A 20870-nucleotide genomic window follows, 5' to 3' on the forward strand; every position below is an offset into this window, starting at 1 on the left:
TAATGAGAGAGTATCACATAGTCATTTTTCCAAAGATATAAATAAATTAATAGTAGCGGATCTGATATACCAGAAATATAAAATGTTATGTGGGAAGGATCGACTGAATAATAAAAACTCAGTAAAAAATTTTCGAACTTACATTTATTTAAACAAATCAACATTGACCTCATATTACGGGTATTGTATATTGGTATTGTTGCACAGATAATGGCATTGCGCTATACAGGGGGAATAATATTTTCAGTAACGTCATAATTTGTAGAAATTTTTTCATTATCGGTTTCACAAATCATTCGTCGGGCGATTAGTGAGAGACAGAGAGGGGAGGGGGGCAGATAACGGACTTGACTCGGAGTTATTCTTAACTAATTGAAATCAATTGACTAACGCAACTAAATTAACAGAAAAATCACTGTCAGTCGGACTAGAAGTATCGTAAGAAGCGTATAAACAATAACAATGAAGAATGATAAACTGAAGGAAATTACAATTAATGTAATCACAATTCATTCATAAATTAACTTGACATTTTTTATATCAACTATGGCTATTATAATTATTCAACGTTGAATTTCTTCGGTTCGGCAGATTATTTATCTTCTCGGTTATGCGAACGGAATTGCTAGGGTTGTGATTAATTTGCAGGTCTGAAAATGAACGACAAAATTTCATCTTTCATTAGTTTTTTGTCAATAGGAATATTTCATGCATTGTTTCAATGAAGAAGTCAATAAAATTCATTCTCCGGCCCATCGGCACTGGCTCGTCATTAATTATTTTTTTTCAGTTATTTACATTATTTAAAATAATGTTCTCATTAAATCCTATCACCTTTCTCGTGCCCACACTAATTTGATCCCTCAAGACAGACCTAAGAGGACATGAATTCACCCCTCAATATTTTTTAGTATTCAAAATTCAAAGAAAGATTCTTTTCAATTTTTTGGGAATGTTCATGAAATATTCCTATTGCTCAGTTTTATCCTCTTGAATATTCATCTATGCTAATGACAGTACCGATACACTGTACTGCAGCATTTCACTGGTCTTTTAATTAAATTATATATAAATAATTGTCGATATCGAGTTTTCATTCTTCACATACTTGACTCAGTTCACTTTACTACAATACTACCAGCGATCCGCAGACTTGTTAATCAATCACAGAGGATCATGGTACAGAGGGGTTGTCTGCGGGACGGTAATATGTCGACGAATCACTAGTAGAATTTTTTTCTCATTCAAAATTATAATTTAATGGTAATGAGAAAATTATTGGAATTGATCTTATACCTTGAATACGTCGTTGGAGTATTAATTCCCTCGGTAATGAGTAAAGTTAAATGGTTAAATAATTCAATATCAGTGAGTATTGACGATACTATCGAGTCGGAACACAAACAAATAAAAATTTAAACAATAAAACAATCAAAATTCAGTCTCCTCAATAATGTAAAAAAAGACAACTTCCTTCAGGATAAAAACGCAATTATCTCGATAGCGCACGTTTTTAGAGAAATAACTACCAACACAGAACAATCATAATGCGTGAGAATCATTAAAACTCCAGGTTTCAATTTAAAAAATGACCACCACTAAATGCAATAATTAGTTCTAATGAATGAACATGCGTGATCATTGATGAATCATCTACCCGGTGCTTACACCTCACAGTGCTTCACTCAACCATTCAAAAACTCATTAAAATGTATATCAATACATATTATATACATCGATGACGTAATTACTCAATTCAATGGAATTTACACGCGTGTGTGGCTTAATTCGTCTAGTTCTAGTTCTAGAGAATATTAAAAATTCCCGAATAACGTAAAGTAAATCGACCAACGTCCTTAAAAATCGACAAAAATAAAGAAAAATTCGTAGAAGATGGATAGTGATGTCCTTACGCACTTACGCCCTAAAATTACAATATTACCAATGAAAGGATAACGCAATCACAGACAGCACAACCTAAATCATTGGAAAATCTCCCAACATCGCACGTGCGTGCTCATCGTTCATTATTTGTTCATTTACAGTGGAGACTCTCTGAAATTTCATTCTCGGGGGGTAAGGAATTCCACAAAATTGAAAGATCGGGAAGCCCTCGCACCCTCGCTGACACAGGGAGAGATTTAAACATTTCACCCCCTCCGTGCACTATTGAACCCAGCACATCGTTAATGGTGGGGTAGGGGAGGGAATTTGAACCCTAGGGAGTATCCAATGTAAATGAAAAGTACGATTAATAGTCCCTACGAGTAAGAAGTGCATTTCTCAAATCGATTATCTCATTCTCAAATAATTGTTAGCAATTAAATATCGAATGACTTACCCTTGATACCTGGCTTAACTTCTAATAACCGATTCCCTCTTATTGATTTTTTTTGTCTAATTAACATTGCACACCCCGGCACGGCACCACTGGATAACACCAGTGGTAATCCACCTCCTAAGGTAAACTTATACATTAGTTTATACGAGATTCTAGAGCAATCCCAGGTTATCGCAATTTCATATTAACTGTTGTAATTTTATCACGAATTTATCTCCCTTTTTGTTCATATTCATATACTTCATGAATGACAATTATTTAATTCATCAAATATTTAATTCAGCGCTTTATCTGAAATCGTTAATTAGTAACAAACTGAGCGGTAGTTAATACCTATCTTTATAATTAATTAATTAATCATCATTCATTAAATCACGGCTACTTATCATTCTAAATTGTTTATTATTATCGCTTAACAATTGTTCATCACCTGATAAATAATCCTATTTTTATCGAAAATGTTAATGACTTGACCTCATTTTGAACAGCCCCTTCGTAAAAATGAACTGCCAATGATGCTAGTTAATTAATTAATAATCAACTCACTTCGTACGATCTTCGATATTGATTCAAATCATTTATTCATCGACCCCACTCCCAACTAATACACAGGCAACAACTAAAATTCGTTAACTATTTATTGATTATATCCTTGCCCTTCATATCTGGATCCGGTCTCACCATGTTCATTTTGTCCACCATTAACGTCCAGCAAATTATTGAGAATGTGCAATAATTCATTTACGCCCCCCCAGGACTACCACCTTCAAGCCTCGCCATATATTTTCGCCCCTGAGCAATTGATGTCGTTAGATTTTAATCTAACATTTTTCTTTCTCATCACGCCTGCAGCTTTGTATTTCCTCAGCCCAATGGGAGGGAAAAAGTAATAATTTTCTCCGTCGATAAGACCAAAATGGAATACAATGTGACGGCGCAGGCGTGACAAAAACCCCCATGTGGGCCACGGGCGCAAAAAACACAGGGTTGTGTAAATTCGCGATTGCGTCCTAGCTGCACAATATTCTAATTTTCCCTCTGCTATGGTTTCATATTAGCGTAGGCCGCCGAAAGTAGTCAATGTCGAGTTGTTTTGTTATTTTTTTTTTAATTGTAATGTTTTTTTTCTTCGCTTTGGCTTAGTAGACCGGCCTTTTGGTAACAAAAAGAGGAACGAGCCGTCGATGTTAATAAAAAAAAATTATGAGTAATTATTTTGCCCCCTCCAGTTTCTTCATTCACCTCAGGCAGTAAAATGTAGTAGAAAATATGAGTGGAGGTGTCCTAGACCGTCGTAACGTACTGCCTCACTTCGCCGTCGTCGTTCCAGGGATACATTGATGATTCTTCACTCCTTGCACGACTGGGACCATGATGGCTCTCGTGGCTACGATATCGTGGGACCTCTTCGCTGTGCGATCGCTTGGTTATCTCGATTCCTTTGCGCGGTACCTCGAGAAGTGCCTTGGAGCGCGTCAGCAGAGGACGTTGGCGGCCCTTCTGCTGGTCCTCGCTGGAAGCCCTCACGATGACTGTTGGCGGAGCCAGCCGGAGGGTCACCTCTCTCGCGACAGCGCTCTCCGCCTTCTTCAGCCTTTTCTTCTCCTTGCGCGATTCCTTTCCAAGTTTTACGGGAATCGGTATCGGCTCGGCGATGAGCGAGGGCTTTCGGCGTTTTACCGGAGTCGCGGGTGGCTCCATTGGCGTCCAGATCGGTGGCTCCAAGTCCTCGGGAGTTTGCGGAGGAGTTCTCTCTGGGGATATCTCTTTCCAAGCGCCCTGGTAAATTGGAAAAGGAGAGACCTGATTGAGAAATCTCCAGCGAGCGCGCTCCTCTTCGTCGTCCTCCTCTTTCATTGATGGTGCTCGCGGCGGTGGGTGACAGGTCGGCGTTATATGATAATCGTCGGCAGCAGTTGCCTCCTCGGGGACCTCGAGGATACTCAGTTCAGATGCTGAACCGTCGTAGGGTGTCCACTTGATCTCCCGAATGTGCTTTGGCTCTCTCTTTTTTATTCCTACATTTGGAAGGGGAGAGTAGCCCTCGTATGGCGCCCATTTTGCATCGCTCGTGATGGTGATGTCTGGAGAGATCAGGCGTTTCACGATACGACTGTCAACTCTGACAATCCCGCGAGGATCTGGCTCCGGTGATAGACTTCTCCGAACACTATACCTCTGACGCTCCTTCAGACTCTTACTCTTCGGGTCGCCATACTTGAGCTCCTTCTTCTCCGGCTGGAGGGAAAAGTGTGTCATTCCTGCCCACTTCGATCGCTGCGCCTTCCGTTCCTCCGCTGGACTGACAACCTTCTCCTTTGGCTCCCATTTCTTGATGGAGGATTTCTCAATAGCTCGTTGTTGAACCAGTCGTCCGCGCTCTCTTCTCGGTAGAGGCGCTCGCACATCCTCACTCACCGTCTTCTTCAGTTCAGGCTTCTTTTCAGGTACCGGCAGCGATTCCTCCGGAGTCAATGATTTTGAGAACATGACCTTGTTCTCCTGATCCTGAAATCTTTGACTTCGTTTCTCAGCGGGTGGCGACGGCGTCAGAAATTTGGGCTTTGGACACGTACACCGTGGCTTCGGATTAGGCATGACCTCGGGCACCTGAAGGGTCTTTCCCATAGGCTGTTGGCCCAGCTCTCGCGCCATGCCTGATGCATCACTGAGATGTTTCCTGAGGTCATGATGCTCTGAGCCCAAGGGATCGTGTCGAAGAGACCATTTATCTGTTTCCGCACTGTGATGCTTCTTGAGATCCGCCCGGCCAGGATGACGCTTCTCTTCAGGGGTAAGATCATGACAGCTGCACTTGGTCCTTCGATGAAGATCGACATCGGTGCGCGACGTGTGCAACTCCCACCGGTACTCAGTATCTTCACCAGCATTCTGAAGTCCCCAGATAGCATCGTCAGTCGTATACAAATGACAAACAGCATCGTCAGGAGCCAAATAATTGCTAGACCACCTGGAGGTCTCGACGCTCCTATATTTTCGCAAATCAGGATGGGGCTTTTTATACGAAGGCGATGGATCTGGTGTTCTCACAGCTGTAGCATTCTCATCACAAGTGCAAACCTGCCCTGGAAAATTACTCTCCAGTGGTACACCATCGACAGCATCAAGGTCCTCAATCGTATACGAAACAGCGTCCTCACGTTTTTTACCACAATCTGGACATCGTCCCGACAAACCACCACTGGCGCGACGCTGCTGCAATTGTATCGCTCCAGGTGGTTCCAGTAGTGTTTTTTGGGATGACAAATGTTGTACTGCACCCGAGGTTGATGGTACTGGTGGCTGTTGGGCCGTTGGCGGCTTGTCATGCAGCAAGGGCGGCTCTTCCCTTTTCTGCGGTAGGTCAGAATGACTCGATGTGGCATTCGTTCCTGGTGATCCGATCCAAGAGCTCTCTGTAGCTCTGTCAAGCTGCCTTGGTGGGTACCGCGACTCCGGAGACGACGAGACTTCGTTCGAGGCCACTCCCAGTAAGACTGCCGCGTTCTCCGGTTCCGCAGGCCTGTGACAAATTGGGGGGAAAAAAAAAATGTGGTTTTTAGGTTTGATAATTATGACATGTATATCACGAGGGGGCGTTACGTACAGGCCCTTTGGGTTTTATACGCCCATATTCAGTGAAGGACGTCTCCAGGGGGTGTCATATACCTTGAGCTCGGTGAATATCTCCGTGAAGAAGCCAGGCTCACTGTTGATCCTCAGCATCTTTGAGCTCAAACGGTTGACAATCAGCAGGCAACGATCCCAAAATTTGTCCTTACTGTCTTCCACGAGGAAGGGCTTCAGGGGGTAGCTGATCTCGTTGCCCATGTAGCTGTAGCTTAAGTATAAACAGGTGAGCACTGTTGCCTGGAGCTCACGCTCAGACGCTTCCTCACCGTCTACCAAATCACGGATAAGCATATAGACGAATACCACGTTCGCTGGGTTGATGAACGGTACGTCCTGGAAGTCAAGATAAAACTTTTACTGATTGGGTTCATTCCGGCGAAGGGTAGGGAATTGGAATGATTGCCAATCATAGATGATTTGGTGAGGGGTAGATGTGTATCAAATGAAGGGGCCCTTTTCACAGGAGTCGACAGGATGGCCCATGTGGCCCTCACATAACAGTCGCATAAAAATAGCATGATTTTCTCGCCTGCTTTATCAGTAGATGGAAGTACAACTCAGAAACCCAATGAACTTTCTTCCATTTCTGTCACCTCCACGTAGGCATGTGGGTGTTAATCACGCCCTTATTTTTTTCTCCCACCCTCTCGCCACCACCCCCGCAATTCACTCGTTCAAGCGTTTTTCTTCAGCCCAGAAAAATAACAACAGTTGGCCCTTGGTGTCATTAGCGAATTGGAACGTGCGACCTGATTTACTCGTGCGACACCCGCAAATACGAGTGTTTACAACACCTGGGGGAATGAGAGGACGGGGGAAGGTGGCTGCAGAGGTGCATTGGCTAGGCTGAACGTTGTTGTGTACAATTTTCATATGGAGACCTGGGTCACCCTGCACACCATGTGAGGCGGGTTGTATATCGTGAGAGAGGCCTCGCAGTGACCCGAGAGTTAGCACTAGATCGATGCCCCCGATATCGTATCCTCTTGTTGCTACAGTGCTATAGACAAGCCCGGCTGACCTCTCTGTATATTTTGTTTTTTCGCGATGATGGGAAGAGAAACATTGGAAAACAATTGCAATTCAATTTGAGAAGTGCTGGAGGCCACGGCAGCCGCGCTGATACCGACCTTTTTGGGATAAATCATTATTACATTCGCGATATACCAATACCTGACGGAAAGAGGAAGGCCCTACAGTGGTTATATGAAGGGCTTCGGGAAATAAAATTTTTATGGAAACAAGAGGCAGCAAAAATTGAATCTTTCTTGGTTTAATTATGATTTTCACTGTCAGTTTTTTTTAATTCTATGGAAAAATCATTATGAATATTCAAGGTGTACTAAGAATACGAGGAAATTCATGAGCTGTCAGTGAAACTGAGATGAAAATTTCGTCGCTTGAATACATCTTCAATGAAACATGAATATTCAGAAATAAAATGACATAGATTTTCAAGACTATTCACCATATCTCAACCAATTTATACTTTAAAACTGACGATGAAAACATTGAACAAATATAAAAGCTTATACATCCCTTTTTATGCTTAATTAATAATTACACGTTTAGTCGCTAATGAGCTGCAAGAGTGAATATTTACACGACTCGTTACACCCTTTCCTCTCCGGGTTTATTATTCCTCGAACCGGTCGACGACATGCAGTGCACTGCCACAGATTGTCATTTCAATAAAAAATGCATAGACTTATTTAATTAATGAGCTAATTAATGACTGAATAAATTGGCGAATTTCTCGATATCTATTTTTTATTTTATTAATTAAAAAGCGTACGCTTCGTTCGCTGATTAAATTCGATTCATTTTGCGGGGATACATGGAATCGAAAAAATTTGCAATACGATTCGAGGAGTCGAGTTACTCGGTCGAGGTTGAAAGACAATGGTAGAAGGTGCCGGAATCTTTTCAATCGATATTTTCGACCGAGGGTGAGCGAACTGTTGGCGTGAGTTGTTGTCGGATACTAATAATTCATTGGGTAGCTACCCCCAGGGCAACCAATCTTATTTCATTATTTTCATGGATAAATGAATGTTGAATTGAATTGAGAATTATGTGCCGTTATCCTGGGGACAATTGAAGGAATTTCCGAATCCCTGCGAGCACCGGGTGTGAGGTGAGGTGAGTCATTCAATCGAATTTTCTATTTTAAGAATTTTCAAGTACTTCGGCTATGTCTTGACGAGTGAAAGGCTTTTCTGCATTTACAGTTGAATATCAGAGCTTTTATTTCAGGGAAAGTCGACCCTAAGTTTCTGAACATTTTCCAATCATTTAATTATTAACACTGTAGAGAAACAGTTGACTTTCGATATTGAACTTTTAGCTGATTCTTTTGAATATCTTTGGAAGAATAGAAACTTTACGACTAGAATTTTCGTGACGTAAATTTCGAAATGGACATTAATTGAAATTCTAAAATAAAGTCTTTCATAAAGCGCGATGATTGACATTCGAAGGGAACACGAGTGAATATAGATTTATAGTAACGTGAGTATTGTTGGCTCCCCTGGCAATACTCAAATTCATCATGATGTGGTAAATAGCGAGACGTAGGGAGCTTCGAAAACGTGCGCCACGTGACGATTCACGAGGAATTTATCGTAATGCCAGTCACACGAGCTTCTAATGCGATTACAATCCGATATAAATAAAACTAATAGAGAAATCCGTATGATCTTTAAATTCCATTACAAATAGAGTCTATTCTGAATCATGAACTAATTGAAAAAATATGATAGATCGTGTACGGAAGGACATAACGATCCGTAAAATGACAATTGGGAAAAATATTACTCATTTATCAGCAAAAACAGGGAGTCCAGGTAGGCAAAAGTAGTTTCCCACTTGTCTTCACTTCTCCCTCATGAATGAATACCACTCATCTATCATTTCCAAGCCCTTGAAATGGACTCCAAGATGGTGAATGCAATATTTGATATGATGTGACAGCTGTTTGTGAACCATCCATTTATCAAGTAATATGAATGATTCACGTCTCACACAGCACATCCCACTCTCCATCGTTTATCCAAAAGAGGATCAGCCACTGAATCTCCAGAATTGCATTAATTTCCAGCGATTCAGGAGAACTTGGACCCAATTTCACGAGATATAAATACAGATAGGAATATTATAAACTCCAAGCAGAATTTTTCCTTGGGTTCCTCCAAGATCATTGATGAATCCGGGACTTATCAATGTTCTTATCAGTGCCCCATCGATCTCTGATCTTCCCTCCTCCTAAATATTTAGTCATCTGGGATTTCAAGATCTGTGTGTATGTACATGCGGCTGAGTAATATCTCGCACGACTGACTCTTCCCTTCTGGCAATTAAAGAACCCACCCCGTGGCTCTTTTCGCGGAGCCCGGGACGATGGGGGTGCGGGGAGAAGACTGGGGTGATGCCAACGTCACTCCCTCTTTCACTGCATACAAAACACCCTCAAGGCTTACCCCTCATAAATTCTTTTTTTTTTTCTGCAAGCCGCGTGTCTGTGTTGGGGCGCATTTTTCAGAGACCACTCGTCTCGTCGTCATACCGACACCCCTCGTGCACGTGACCCTCTTCACATTGCTTCACATATCGCCCCTGTAGTTGTGGCATATGAATGTTCGGATGTTCAATGGAATTTCGCAGAATAAGAATAAGGAAAAGTCCGCAAATTTTGTCTTCCCACCAAATTTGAAGCAAAAACAGTCAACTTTCACTGCAAAACATTTGTTTCGGCTAACAAGAGCTTATGAAAGCAGTAAAAATTAAGAAGCTTCGAAGATTAAAAAATGCAATATTTTTTACGAGACAATCCGTTTTTTATCTCCATTTTCAACTTATTCCCTATCCACCTCGGTAATTATTTTTAGAAATTGTGAAGGAATATTTATAACGAGACCCAGATATCCACCCCATTGGAAAAATTGTACTATAAATATTGGAAAAATATTCTCGTATATTCTTCCCTAGGATTGGAAGGGAAAATCCCACCTCGGGGTTTATTTTTCCCCTTTTTGAGAATCGATGGAGAGGGAGTTTACGATTAAGAGTCTAGTGTCCGTATGAGGCGAGATCCGGGATGAACCCAAAGTTCGATGGATAGACGTGCTATCGCCCACGTGCATTATTGAAAGCTTTTTGTCGAGATTTGCAAGCGATAATGTCGAGAAAATATTTCCAGTCGGTATGAAGAGTCCTTTACGATTCAGTCGTGCCATTTTTCTCGTTGAAGATTAAAATCCAAGGAAAATGGGGAAGAATCGGCGAAAGCTCTGCGTTCAATATGAAAATTGTCACACAATTATTGTTCATTCAATTCAAAGAGAAAATTCCTCTCTCAGCACCTCATGACAGCCCCCTGTATTCTTCCCCACCCCCCAGCGTTCGGAATATCGGATTTCCCCCGACACTAGACAATATTCTCTCGCAAAGTGACTCACCTGCCATCCCTGGAGTATTAAACTCCTGTCAACTGTTCTGAGCCACATGACAGCATCACCAGCTTGAAAGTCTCTCAATCGTGTGCATTTACCATGGAGATAAACACCGAGACATCTCAATAACTCAGACGTTGATGCTTGAATAACTGTTTTACGTGGTCCAGCCGGCTGTTGCGACCTGTCCACTGTTTTATCGCACTTGGGGTTGTGCGTCGTATGATTGTTGTTGGATACTGGAGCTTTCGTCTGTCGAAGAACAAATCAAATTAAACAACAAGTTAAATTACATCGAACTAAAATATTTCATCGTATCCCGGTCCCCTCAACCCTTCGATAATCCCCCTTTTTCATCTGAAACTAAAATCCTGAAGGATGCAAATAAAAAATAAAACTCAAACCCCGATAAAAGTTTTACGAATTCTCTACAAAGTTATAGTCTCCACCGTCGAAAATATTCTAAAAATGTTCATAGGAAAAAAACTTGTCGCACAAATAACGCGTTGCAGTTTGAAAAGTAGGACAATCCGATTCCAAATAGTCTCACATTAAGTCCTTGGCTCGTGTATGAGGTTATAGACGAGTTCCTCTATCAACAGTGCATGTGTCACGTGTATATAATACCATGATTTCTCAGCCAACGTTTGCGCATAATAAAAAAATAGAATTATCATTCATTTCCCCGGGCAATGGAAAAATGTGAAATAGAAGCGAGTGGGTTGAGGCAATATGAAAGCTGCGAGTGAGATCGAATTGAATTTTTTTAATTTTTCACCAGTAAGTCCTGAGGGAATTTTTTCCAATAACCCACGTGGTGTGTGGGAATGATTTATTTTTCAAATGTTTATCACTGCTATTTTCATCTCTACGAAAAAAAAAATATTTTCATGAATTTTGTACAATCCACCGGAGGCCATATGCATAAATGGGTAAATATATGAATGGAATTCAATGAAGCTTTTTTAATCAACTGTATAGAGGAAGCTTCATTCATTTACTGATCAGTTAAAGCTGATAAAAGGAAATTCAACATTTCGGAGTAGCTCAGATCCGTTAATCTTTTACGTCAACTGTGATAACAATAATATTTAAATACTCTTTTCCGGTTCATTTCTTTTATGGGAAACAGAGACCGTCAATTTTTACTGAAAAACAAGTGGAACGGGTATTGGAAACTTTTCTGAATAATCCTTGAAGTTGGAATAAGAATGGCGAGCGAACTGAGAATGAAAAAGATGGAGAGGAAAGTGTAGGGAAATTGAATTCTGGGAAAAATTGGTTCAAGGGACCTGTTATCGTTGTTTTTCACATATAACTTCTGCTCAATCTATTTTTCAAACTTAAGTTTTCAATTTTTATTATTCTGTTAGGAAATACCATATGAAACTTGTTGGGTAGAAAACTATATTATTCTCAACACAGAGATGTACAAAATTAATTGAGAAGAACGCGCAAGTAGAAAAAAAATTGATGTGTTCAATATTACCCCGAAAATTGAAGAATTTTCTATGCTTCGTGAATTTTCGATTCTTATGACTAATGTCGCTAATGAGTAGACATTACATCAAAGAAGTGATCGGTAAAACAAATGGTTTCCCGTAATGCGATCGATGCGTCGGCATTGAGGATAGTTGAAACAGGTGGGACACACGCGATATTGTATAGTCGTATGGACTAATGTTTGTGTGAGGTTTCATTTGAGATAAATAAACACTGGGGGCTTTGTATGAATGAACAACTTCGTTAATTGATAGTCCCGAGTTTCAAGGAGACTGGAAAACGGCAGTTGTATTGAACGTTACTGTCTGATTTGTTCAATTTATTCAACATATTTTATAGAATAAAAAATATGACATACCTGCGGCGTCTGAATATTCTTATTCTTATCAACAATAGGAATATTATCGAGTGGCTGCCTAAAAGTGAGGTTCTTATTCTTATTATCCAGCTTTTTCTTGTTATTGTTAGTCGTATTAAATCGCTTCCACGACAGTGCATTGATGAACAACGAGTGCTTCTTGAGATTCTTCTCCAGAGCATTTTTCTCCGAAATAATTCTCGCATTGTCATTATTGTTCAAATTAATATTATTATTCTGCAACGAATTGTTGTTGGTATTTTGTGGTGCTGGTGCAACAGCCGTGACACTCTTGTTCTCCCGATTCTTCGCATTGTTCAGCTGTTCGTAGTTGAAATTGTTGAGGGTGAATTCGGAATATTGATGACCAATTGGTGGATAAACTGATGAAGAATTTCGCTCCTTGAGACTGAATGACAGAACAGTCCCCATGTTTGGATTTTGAGTTGGCTCACTGACTTGGTGATGGAGCTGGTGGTGTTGATGCTGATCCTGTGTTTGACCCTGTGTTAACACCTGACTGTGACTCTTGGTCAGATGTGGATGGAGATGGACCTGGAGCTGCTGGGGTGGTTGGGACTGTTGAGGTGGTGATGGCGGTGGTGGCGGTCTTGGGGGACTTGGTGTGGTTATACGAGGTGGGGGTGGAGGGGCTCGGGGTATCGAGGCCTCCCTCGAGGGTCCCGTCAGCGGGGTTGCATCCCCTGGCTCAATGGCCTCCTCCACGACGGGACCCACCACTTCACTCAAACGTCCTCCCAGCCTGATGCCTACCGTATACCAGGCGTCAGGTAGCGGCCAGTTATGGGGGCTTTTGGTGGATTAGATGACTATTTCAAAGTGATTTGTGATTATTCAGGGGTGGCTAGCCAGGCCCTACTCAGGCCCTAGTCCGACCCTATTCACCAATTAATGCTTTTCTTTTGAACACTCAATTTTCCAGAATTCTTTTTCTACTGCGTTTCCAATTTTTAAACACTTCGTACTCTTACCCTTGTGACCTTTGCGAACCTTATTTTTTCAATTTTCTCGCTGTTGTATGTTTGTCTGTTTTTTGGAGATACTTTTAACACTTTACGACCAGAGAAAAATAAATTTTCGTCACCTTATATCTCACTATCGTCTCGCCTTCAACTGTCTTCCCTCGTTTGCCCACGCAACCCCTCAGACGAGGCGGTTCAGACTAATATGGCGCACACGATCAATATACTAAAGTCGACAGCTACTATCCTCACGAAAATTCGTCCTTCTTCCAGGAGAATCAACTCCCTAGATAGTTTCCGAGATGATGATCCCGTGAATTTTTATTAAAACGATAACTCAAAATTTCCGGGGTGCCCAGTCACCACAACAGGGCAATGTTTCAACTACTGTGGAGGCTAGCAAAATGGCGAGCGATCGATGCAACCCTCTTCAGCGGTTTCGTAGTGACTACACTTTTTTTTTAATGAAAATCAGGAATTGAAATCGTGAGGAAAATTCCCAAATCTTGGAAACTGATTTTTCAAATTTTCAGACTGTAATTGCAATCACTGATCCAACCGATCCCGCGTGCCTCTGTTTACACGATTTAAAGGACTCTCGGTAGCTCACTTGTCACAATTGTCAGTTATCCCGGACAGTCAAAAATTTTTGAAAAATCTCTGAAGATAGCGAATGCACTTGACACTTTTGATCTTATCAATTCCTAAATTTTCTTCCTGAAAAATGAGTTCTTCAGTTCTTTGAGCCACTGGTGACTGGACTATTTCCTATTTATCTATAAAACTTTAACAATTGTCGTTCCTGGGTGCTGGCGATTGTTCAGCCAGTGGCTGACGAATTGTTGTCCTCCAACACTCGTCACTCGGGGCTGGCTAACGGTGTTTGGCCAGCGTTGTATGAGTACCCCAAGGCACCTCTTTGGAACATCATGCACGGAGCAAGACGTAACCGACTGGTACGCCCCTTATGAATTCTTGTGCGCGCGCAATCGTTCGATAACAACGCAAACGGCGAATGTCGATTGTCGGGGGTGGCTACTGAGGGGTAGGTGAATAGGAGGGCGAGGGAGAGGGGTGAAAAATTGCGGGGGCCAGACGGAGTAATTCGGGATATTCTTTTCTTCAGATTATTCTTAATGGTTTTTTTTTTCGATCCAGTTGGGGGGGGGGGGATTTGGGGGTGAGTGGATGTATCGGATTTTTCTTCGGAGAAAGGGTGATGAAGATGGGAGACAGTTGAGGAGGTTCTTTTGTCGATTTTTGGATAAATGAGTCGTAGCTTGACCCGCGAGACATTTAAGGGGTGACTACTATCCACGGAGGGGTAAAGTTCAATAAAAATTACGTGGAAATTCTGTAATTCCCAAGGGAGAGTAAAAATTCGATGAAATTTACGGAAGGTCAAGTTAAAAGTATTAAAGGCTTCGTAAATAATTCCGTCAGTAAAGAAAATGAAAATTACTTGGCCCATATGTCTTTACGAAAACGTGAGGTTCCTTACTGGTTAATTTTTTACGAGCCTAATAGCCTCGACGAGAGTAAAAAATTAATCCATCGAATTCTGTGTATAATTATTTTTTCAAAGAATAGTCGATTCTTCAAGGAGGGCCGCCAATGGGGAAAATTCCAATTCCAATGAAAGCTACTTTCCCCCTCTAGAAAATTATGGGGTGAAAAAAGACGACAGCCGATTATTAAGACATTCCAGCTGAAAAAAACTCAACAAAAATAGCTGCAAGATTATCGGAAAATTGTATTTCCCCTTCCCCTTTCCACCTCCCAAATCAATGATTGGAACGGTTTCCGAAGCGTTCAATCGTCGTAGATTACCGAGTTGTCAACCTGAAATAGCCGTAGATTTCCAAAACTATCGTCGTTTCCCTCTACGCACCCATTCACCAACTTTTTTTTTTATTTCTATTTTATTTCCATTTCAAAAGCGATATCTCATGTTGAATTTATCCGCTCACTTGCGTCACTGGATAAGAAAAGGTAGCTGAAGGGATCGGATTTCTATTATTCGACAGTCTGTCTTTATCTTGACACCGCCCTGGGGTCACTCTCGGTCGTGATTCTCTGCTCCAGATGCCATGGGCTGGATAAGAGGAGGAATGGACGCTGGAGGGAACCAGGGGGAGGGGGGATAGGGGATGTGGGAGGAAGGTGCAAGGGGTAAACAGTGGACTCGCCGGGGATGCCTGGAATGCGGAATATACGTATGTGGAATTTCATTATCGAGTCATTTAATCGTCTGGCTGATGATAGTTGCCTGTGAAGTGGGAAATATTACATGTCAGTGAATGGAGTAGCGCAATTGACCCCGGCATTTTTCGGGTGCCATGAATATGCAACGGTCTCACAGCCAATTCAATTGCTTTGATGGTGGATGAAAAAGGGAAAATCTGAATTTCGAATGAATGACATTTCCAAGTCTAAACACGGATGAAAAGGAACGTTTCACCAGTGTTTACATTTTTTTAGCGCAATAAAATTGAACATTCGCAGTGGAGAGGGAACTTCGCGGTCGGCCACAGGAAGAAAAATATTTTCGTTGAGAATATAAAATATATTTTTATACGTATTATGATGTATTGTGATTAATCTTTAGTGTCCATGAAAATAAAACTGAATTTCCCTACGAATCAAAAAAAAAAATCCTGAACGTCGCAACGTCTGCTTGAGCTCATCACATCTACGAGAAATCGTAAGATTAAAAATTTTTCCCATGTGCAATAATCTCTCCCCGTCCCAGTATTCCCACATCAACTTTTTCTATTTACTCGTTTCCATGAGTGGAAATGGCACTCCAGCCGTGGATCCAGTCTGCTGAAGCACCAGGAGTAATGATAATGGGATATGCACTGATAGGTGGATGCTAAAGTTGGGGGGACGATAAGGGGGTGGTTTTATACATAGATATACAGAGTCGTCGGTGTGGGGAAAATTGTGACGCGCGTAACGAGCCTCTGATATAGACTGAACCGCTTCTGATATGTAGGGCGATACGAGAGCGCTTTTTCTCTCCGCTCGACTCCACACTATTGCATAGATAATTTTGTTATCGCTCAGTTTATTAGGTTTAATATAAAATAATTAATCTAAAAATTCACTCAATGTAATTATGGCACAAATAGCTGTGAGGAAGATTCATGAGAGAATTCAATTATGCGATGGCTTCGAAATTTTAATCAGCCGCCATAAATTAAGTTATTCCAATAGTCGGAGTCAGTGAAAAAATACGTGCCTGATCAGACAAGTATATTGTTTTTATTTTTCCTTTGAAATGAGGAAAATAAAAAAATTGTTACTATGTTTGTACTCAATGGTTTGAGGTTCACGATGATTTCGTAGTTGGTTTCCATGAAACTGAGAACTCACGGAAATAAAATATTCCCTTCCTGGTGGGTTTTTTTTGGTGTATTTTTTTAGGTCGAAATTTGAATGTGGATTTTAATTATAGAGAGCTGGTATGGCCAGACTAGATTGAAAAATTCAGATGGAGATTATCCACTGCGTGATACACGTCGCAGTAGGGAAGGACTTATCTGATCAGACTCAAAATCCATCCCCCTCTATTTTAATCCCCAGTATCAATGGAAAACATTCGATTCAGAGGGATCGGAGATTGTGAACGCAATGAGAAATGGATTGTTTAAAAATTCGAGGGACGAAGCAAAAATAAATCAATTGATATGAAAGGTAAATGCCCCCGTTTTGATGAAGAGGAAAATTACTACTCAAAAAACTAATTATTATCCTTTTAATAAGAACAAATCTACAACCTTAACGATAAATAATCTCCCGTCATAATATATCTCATTCCAGAGTAAATTTTCTCGCGGCCTAACCCAAACACTTACACGTGCTCTCTCACGTAATAAGTATCCGATTTCACTTTACTTTTGCCCACAGAATTATCCTGGTCACGTAATTATAAACCCCTGTCTGGTTTCTAATTGAAAACTTGCAAAGTAATTGGACGGGGGAGGAAGAGGCAAACAAGAAGCTGGCGGAGAGCTCGGGGTGAATCTGGTCGGAAGTGAAACTGGTGCAGAAATTTTTCTTTCAGAGATGAAAAAAAACATTGTAAAGGTATTTTTATACTCCTAGTCCTTTTTATTCTACAGCGTCTTCTCCTTGCAATTGAGCAACTCACGATTGAGGGAATTGAGAGGAGTATAATAAACCACTCGTGGATATAAATATAAAATAAAAAATAACTGAAGAAGACGGGTAATTGTGGGGCGAAGAAGTGAACGTGTGTCTTTCTGAGGTAAGATATTTTAACACTGGGGTAACATTCGCTGACAATATTGAGGCAATGTTGGTTGGCAGATTCAAAGGAGTGTTATTGCATCCATAAATTGATTTTTTCATCGAACAAATCGTAAATATGTCCACTGGCAAGAGTATTTTTCAGTGAACTGAGAATTTTTCTTCGTGATTACCCCTCACAGAGCGAAACTTTGTGCAATTTCCCCTCAACAGAAGAATTCTTCTTAAGTTGTGAAATTTTTTTCACACCTCTCCATCTTTTCATTCGTGAAAGAGGTTTTTAATTAAATTCGGTTTTATTTAAGATCTTCCAACTTCAGTTTTGCCGCCGGCATGGAAAGAACTATTATTGCAGTAAAATTTTCTGCGAAAAAAAGAAGTACTTCAGCTGGCTTTGTAATGAAAAAAATTGTTATGGAAAAAAAGATAAAAATAGAATGTTTACCGTGTGCAATAGCGTTGGCGTTAAATTGTCGGTTGGCATCGAAGTGACCTCATTCCACACCCAGTGCTCCTGATGTACGTGATCCCACCTGTTATCATGTGATACCATTTTTTTTTCCATGGAGAATTTGAAATTCTTATTTTACGATAATAGGGTATGCTGGTAGTAATAAAGGCAGATGAACAAATAACAAGTAAATAAATAAACACAGGTCGAATAGTTGATTTGTTCGGTTGGGCATTACCTCGCCGCGTCTGGCTCTCAATAAACTGCATCTCCAATTTTCAATTTCACGTGTGTCTCCTCTATTTTAACTGAAACGAGAATTCGAATTTGAAGCCTATTTGCATGCGTCCCGTGACGATAATCCCTGTGTGTTTTGGGTGAGATACCAGTACTATTGGCATTGAGGGGGTGCGGAATCGGGTGTATCCATCCCCTTTAGCACGGCGGCTCCAGACGGACGAGGCCCCCAGGCGAAACATCGCCATAGCAACACCCATGTACACTATTCCCAGCCTACCCCAACTAAAATCATCCCTCAGTCACCCTTTCCACCCTCTTCTGCCCTCACACCCTTCCACTCATTGCTGTTACAGATTTGCATCGATTTTCGGATTAATTTTTTCACGCCGACAAAGTGACACCACAAAATCAAAGTTAAATTGAGCACAGTTTCTTTGATAAACTTGTACGACGCTTACAGTTGCCTGTCAGGAAGACTGATAACACCCATTTCGAGATTGAGGCTGAGTCTAGCCGGAGAAAAGTTCTCATTTACCTGTCTGGCTTCTAGTTTCGCCTGCCTCATGGGAGATGAGGGACAGAATGCGGGTCTGACGTCGACAGAGTGTGCATCAGACCGAATTAATTTGCGGAAAAGTTTAGAAACAAAAATTGTCTCTCTTTCAAAGGTCAGGGAAATACGACCCGCTTAACCCAGTACTGTAGAGATTTCGGAGTGAATTTGATATTTAAATGGAGAGTTGGGGGAATTCATGACGAAATCTGTCGACTATTGACGCATTTTCGAAATCCCTGTTTCATTTTTTTCAAATAATTCCAAAAATAATGGGAGAAAATAGCTGTTACGCAAATTGCCCTTGATAGCGACTCATCTAATTTTCCTCATGAAATTCCCGTTGCTTACCAGAATTGTCTTCACCCCCAGTGAACCGAATGATTGTCCTTCCCCCGAATTATGAGTAAACGACGAAGTACAGCCCCGAGGCGCATCGGATCGTCGATTGCACTGGAATAAATTGGCGTTTTATTGTTTGAGATTACTGGAGACATCCCACATAGTTTCAGTCTACTCCTGCCACTGCTAGACTGCACAGTAAGAACAGAAGCTAGAAAAGAAATCGGGTAAAGCGATAAAGGAGTTTCCGAGATATCAGAGATGTTGTTTCGCTTGGGTTTGATAGTGCTAGCGACTGCACTATTTTTACTGCAACCGGCTGAAGCACAGGAGGTGGTTACCGTGATACCTCAGGTATCCCAGAATCCGAGTGAGTTAGCTCCACCAGTTGTTACCAGCACAATCAGCACAGTCAGCACTCTGAAGCGAAACGACTGGTGGCCACCAAGTGCACAGGATGTTGTCACACAAACGTCACCCTATACCACTGAATTACAACATTCGATGCCACCAACTTATTATGCACCCGGTAATTATAAGATTTTAGCTTCTCTAGTGACGCAGAGAGAGATATTCAATAAATATTATGTCTTTTTATGTGTGGATTTGCCTCCGGAACTGTCAATCGATTGAGACACATGTCATCCCCGACAATTCAACTTTTTTTTTCATCCAACTCCATAAATTGAATTTCACCGTAACTTCAAGGTCTTTCCGTCGAATAGCCGCCCCCTCGTCTACCAGTTAAAAGCTAAAATTCAATTTCCAATTGACATTTCGTCGATTTGCAAGTGCCTGGGGATGAAGGACCGGAGAATTGCATTTGGAAAGCTCGAAAAAAAAAAGACTCAAGGCTGAAAGTTCATCTCGATTGATATTCCACCGACATCTCCGAAAATTGTGAATCCATCCTAATATTTTTTTTTTCATTCTCTTCAGCACCTTCAGTTCCTCACTACCGCAGCGATCAGTGGACTCCCTACGGTTACCCTGAATTTGGGTATCCGGTTCTACCACCGCATAATAATCAAATTGCAGTGCCCACTAAATATATGACTGTTGCATTATTCATCGGACTTTTAACACTTTTTGCTATTATTCAAGGCGCTATGACGGCTAGCAAACAGAGGGAATCGATAGACTCACTGCCAGCGAGAGAAAAACGTGATTTGTTGATTTCCGCTGATTTTGACCACATGGTAAGAATTTATCTTTCGCTCACAGCCTTTTTTTGGAGACAAAACATTTTTCCTATCACCGCAGGTGTATGAATATTTGCAAATGAAGAACATAATAATTAACTCACTTTCAACTGCAGACTCCGGAAGAACAGGATATCTACAACATTGGCGCGAGGATTCGCTGTATCCAGCGGACAATTTGCCTCGAGAATCGTCAACTCGTGAGGGACTTGGGCCCCATTGGTACTAAATTATCCGACTATCTCACGTTAGTTTCTCTCCGCCATTAAATTATCTCGGTTCCCGCGGATTTATGCAATTGATTTAATTTAGTGGAAAATGTACATGTTTGCCAGACGAAGCGTTAAGAAATCGGTGAAGACAACATCCGGCTGGGATCGGCTCGTAGACGATGCTGCCGCAGCTGGAGTTAGAGGCGATGATTGCAATGTGCTTTACAGAGATTGTCTGCTTCGCTGATAATGATCACTGTCAGCAATGGTAGTAACTGGAAACCATAGGTAGAGAAAACAATAAAAGCTTCAATTTTTTAATGAAA

General features: G+C 41.2%; 3 protein-coding genes across 12 annotated transcripts; 1 reads left to right on the forward strand and 2 right to left on the reverse strand.

Annotated features, from left to right (window-relative positions):
• Positions 1-125: 125 nt before the first annotated feature.
• LOC135160250 (titin-like) lies at positions 126-5884 on the reverse strand (the record flags this gene model as incomplete). Its single annotated transcript, XM_064116579.1, has 1 exon — positions 126-5884. A coding segment is annotated over one exon (2259 nt), but the record flags the coding sequence as incomplete, so codon positions are not given.
• On the reverse strand, positions 5724-14185 carry LOC135160449 (cyclin-dependent kinase 5 activator 1). The gene is made up of 4 exons (XM_064116988.1): positions 12287-14185; positions 10432-10677; positions 5949-6307; positions 5724-5864 (listed from the first exon to the last, which is right to left on the reverse strand). Exons 1-3 carry the CDS (start codon positions 12716-12718, stop codon positions 5963-5965), a joined length of 1023 nt encoding a protein of 340 aa, XP_063973058.1. The 5' UTR covers positions 12719-14185; the 3' UTR covers positions 5724-5864; positions 5949-5962.
• LOC135160452 (uncharacterized) lies at positions 6369-20856 on the forward strand. Of its 10 annotated transcripts, XM_064116992.1 has the most exons (7): positions 7896-8116; positions 16858-16968; positions 17182-17361; positions 19143-19659; positions 20070-20329; positions 20449-20579; positions 20668-20856. In XM_064116992.1, the coding sequence occupies exons 4-7, from the start codon at positions 19392-19394 to the stop codon at positions 20789-20791; spliced, it is 783 nt and encodes a 260-aa protein (XP_063973062.1). In that variant the 5' UTR covers positions 7896-8116; positions 16858-16968; positions 17182-17361; positions 19143-19391; the 3' UTR covers positions 20792-20856. The 10 variants fall into 10 exon arrangements, with proteins under 10 accessions (XP_063973068.1, XP_063973062.1, XP_063973060.1 ...); XM_064116990.1 differs by lacking the exon at positions 16858-16968; XM_064117000.1 differs by lacking the exon at positions 16858-16968 and having other exon boundaries at positions 20235-20329.
• Positions 20857-20870: the final 14 nt, after the last annotated feature.

The sequence above is a fragment of the Diachasmimorpha longicaudata genome, chromosome 3 (genome assembly GCF_034640455.1).
Source record: "Diachasmimorpha longicaudata isolate KC_UGA_2023 chromosome 3, iyDiaLong2, whole genome shotgun sequence".
NCBI classification, from domain to species: Eukaryota; Metazoa; Arthropoda; class Insecta; order Hymenoptera; family Braconidae; genus Diachasmimorpha; species Diachasmimorpha longicaudata.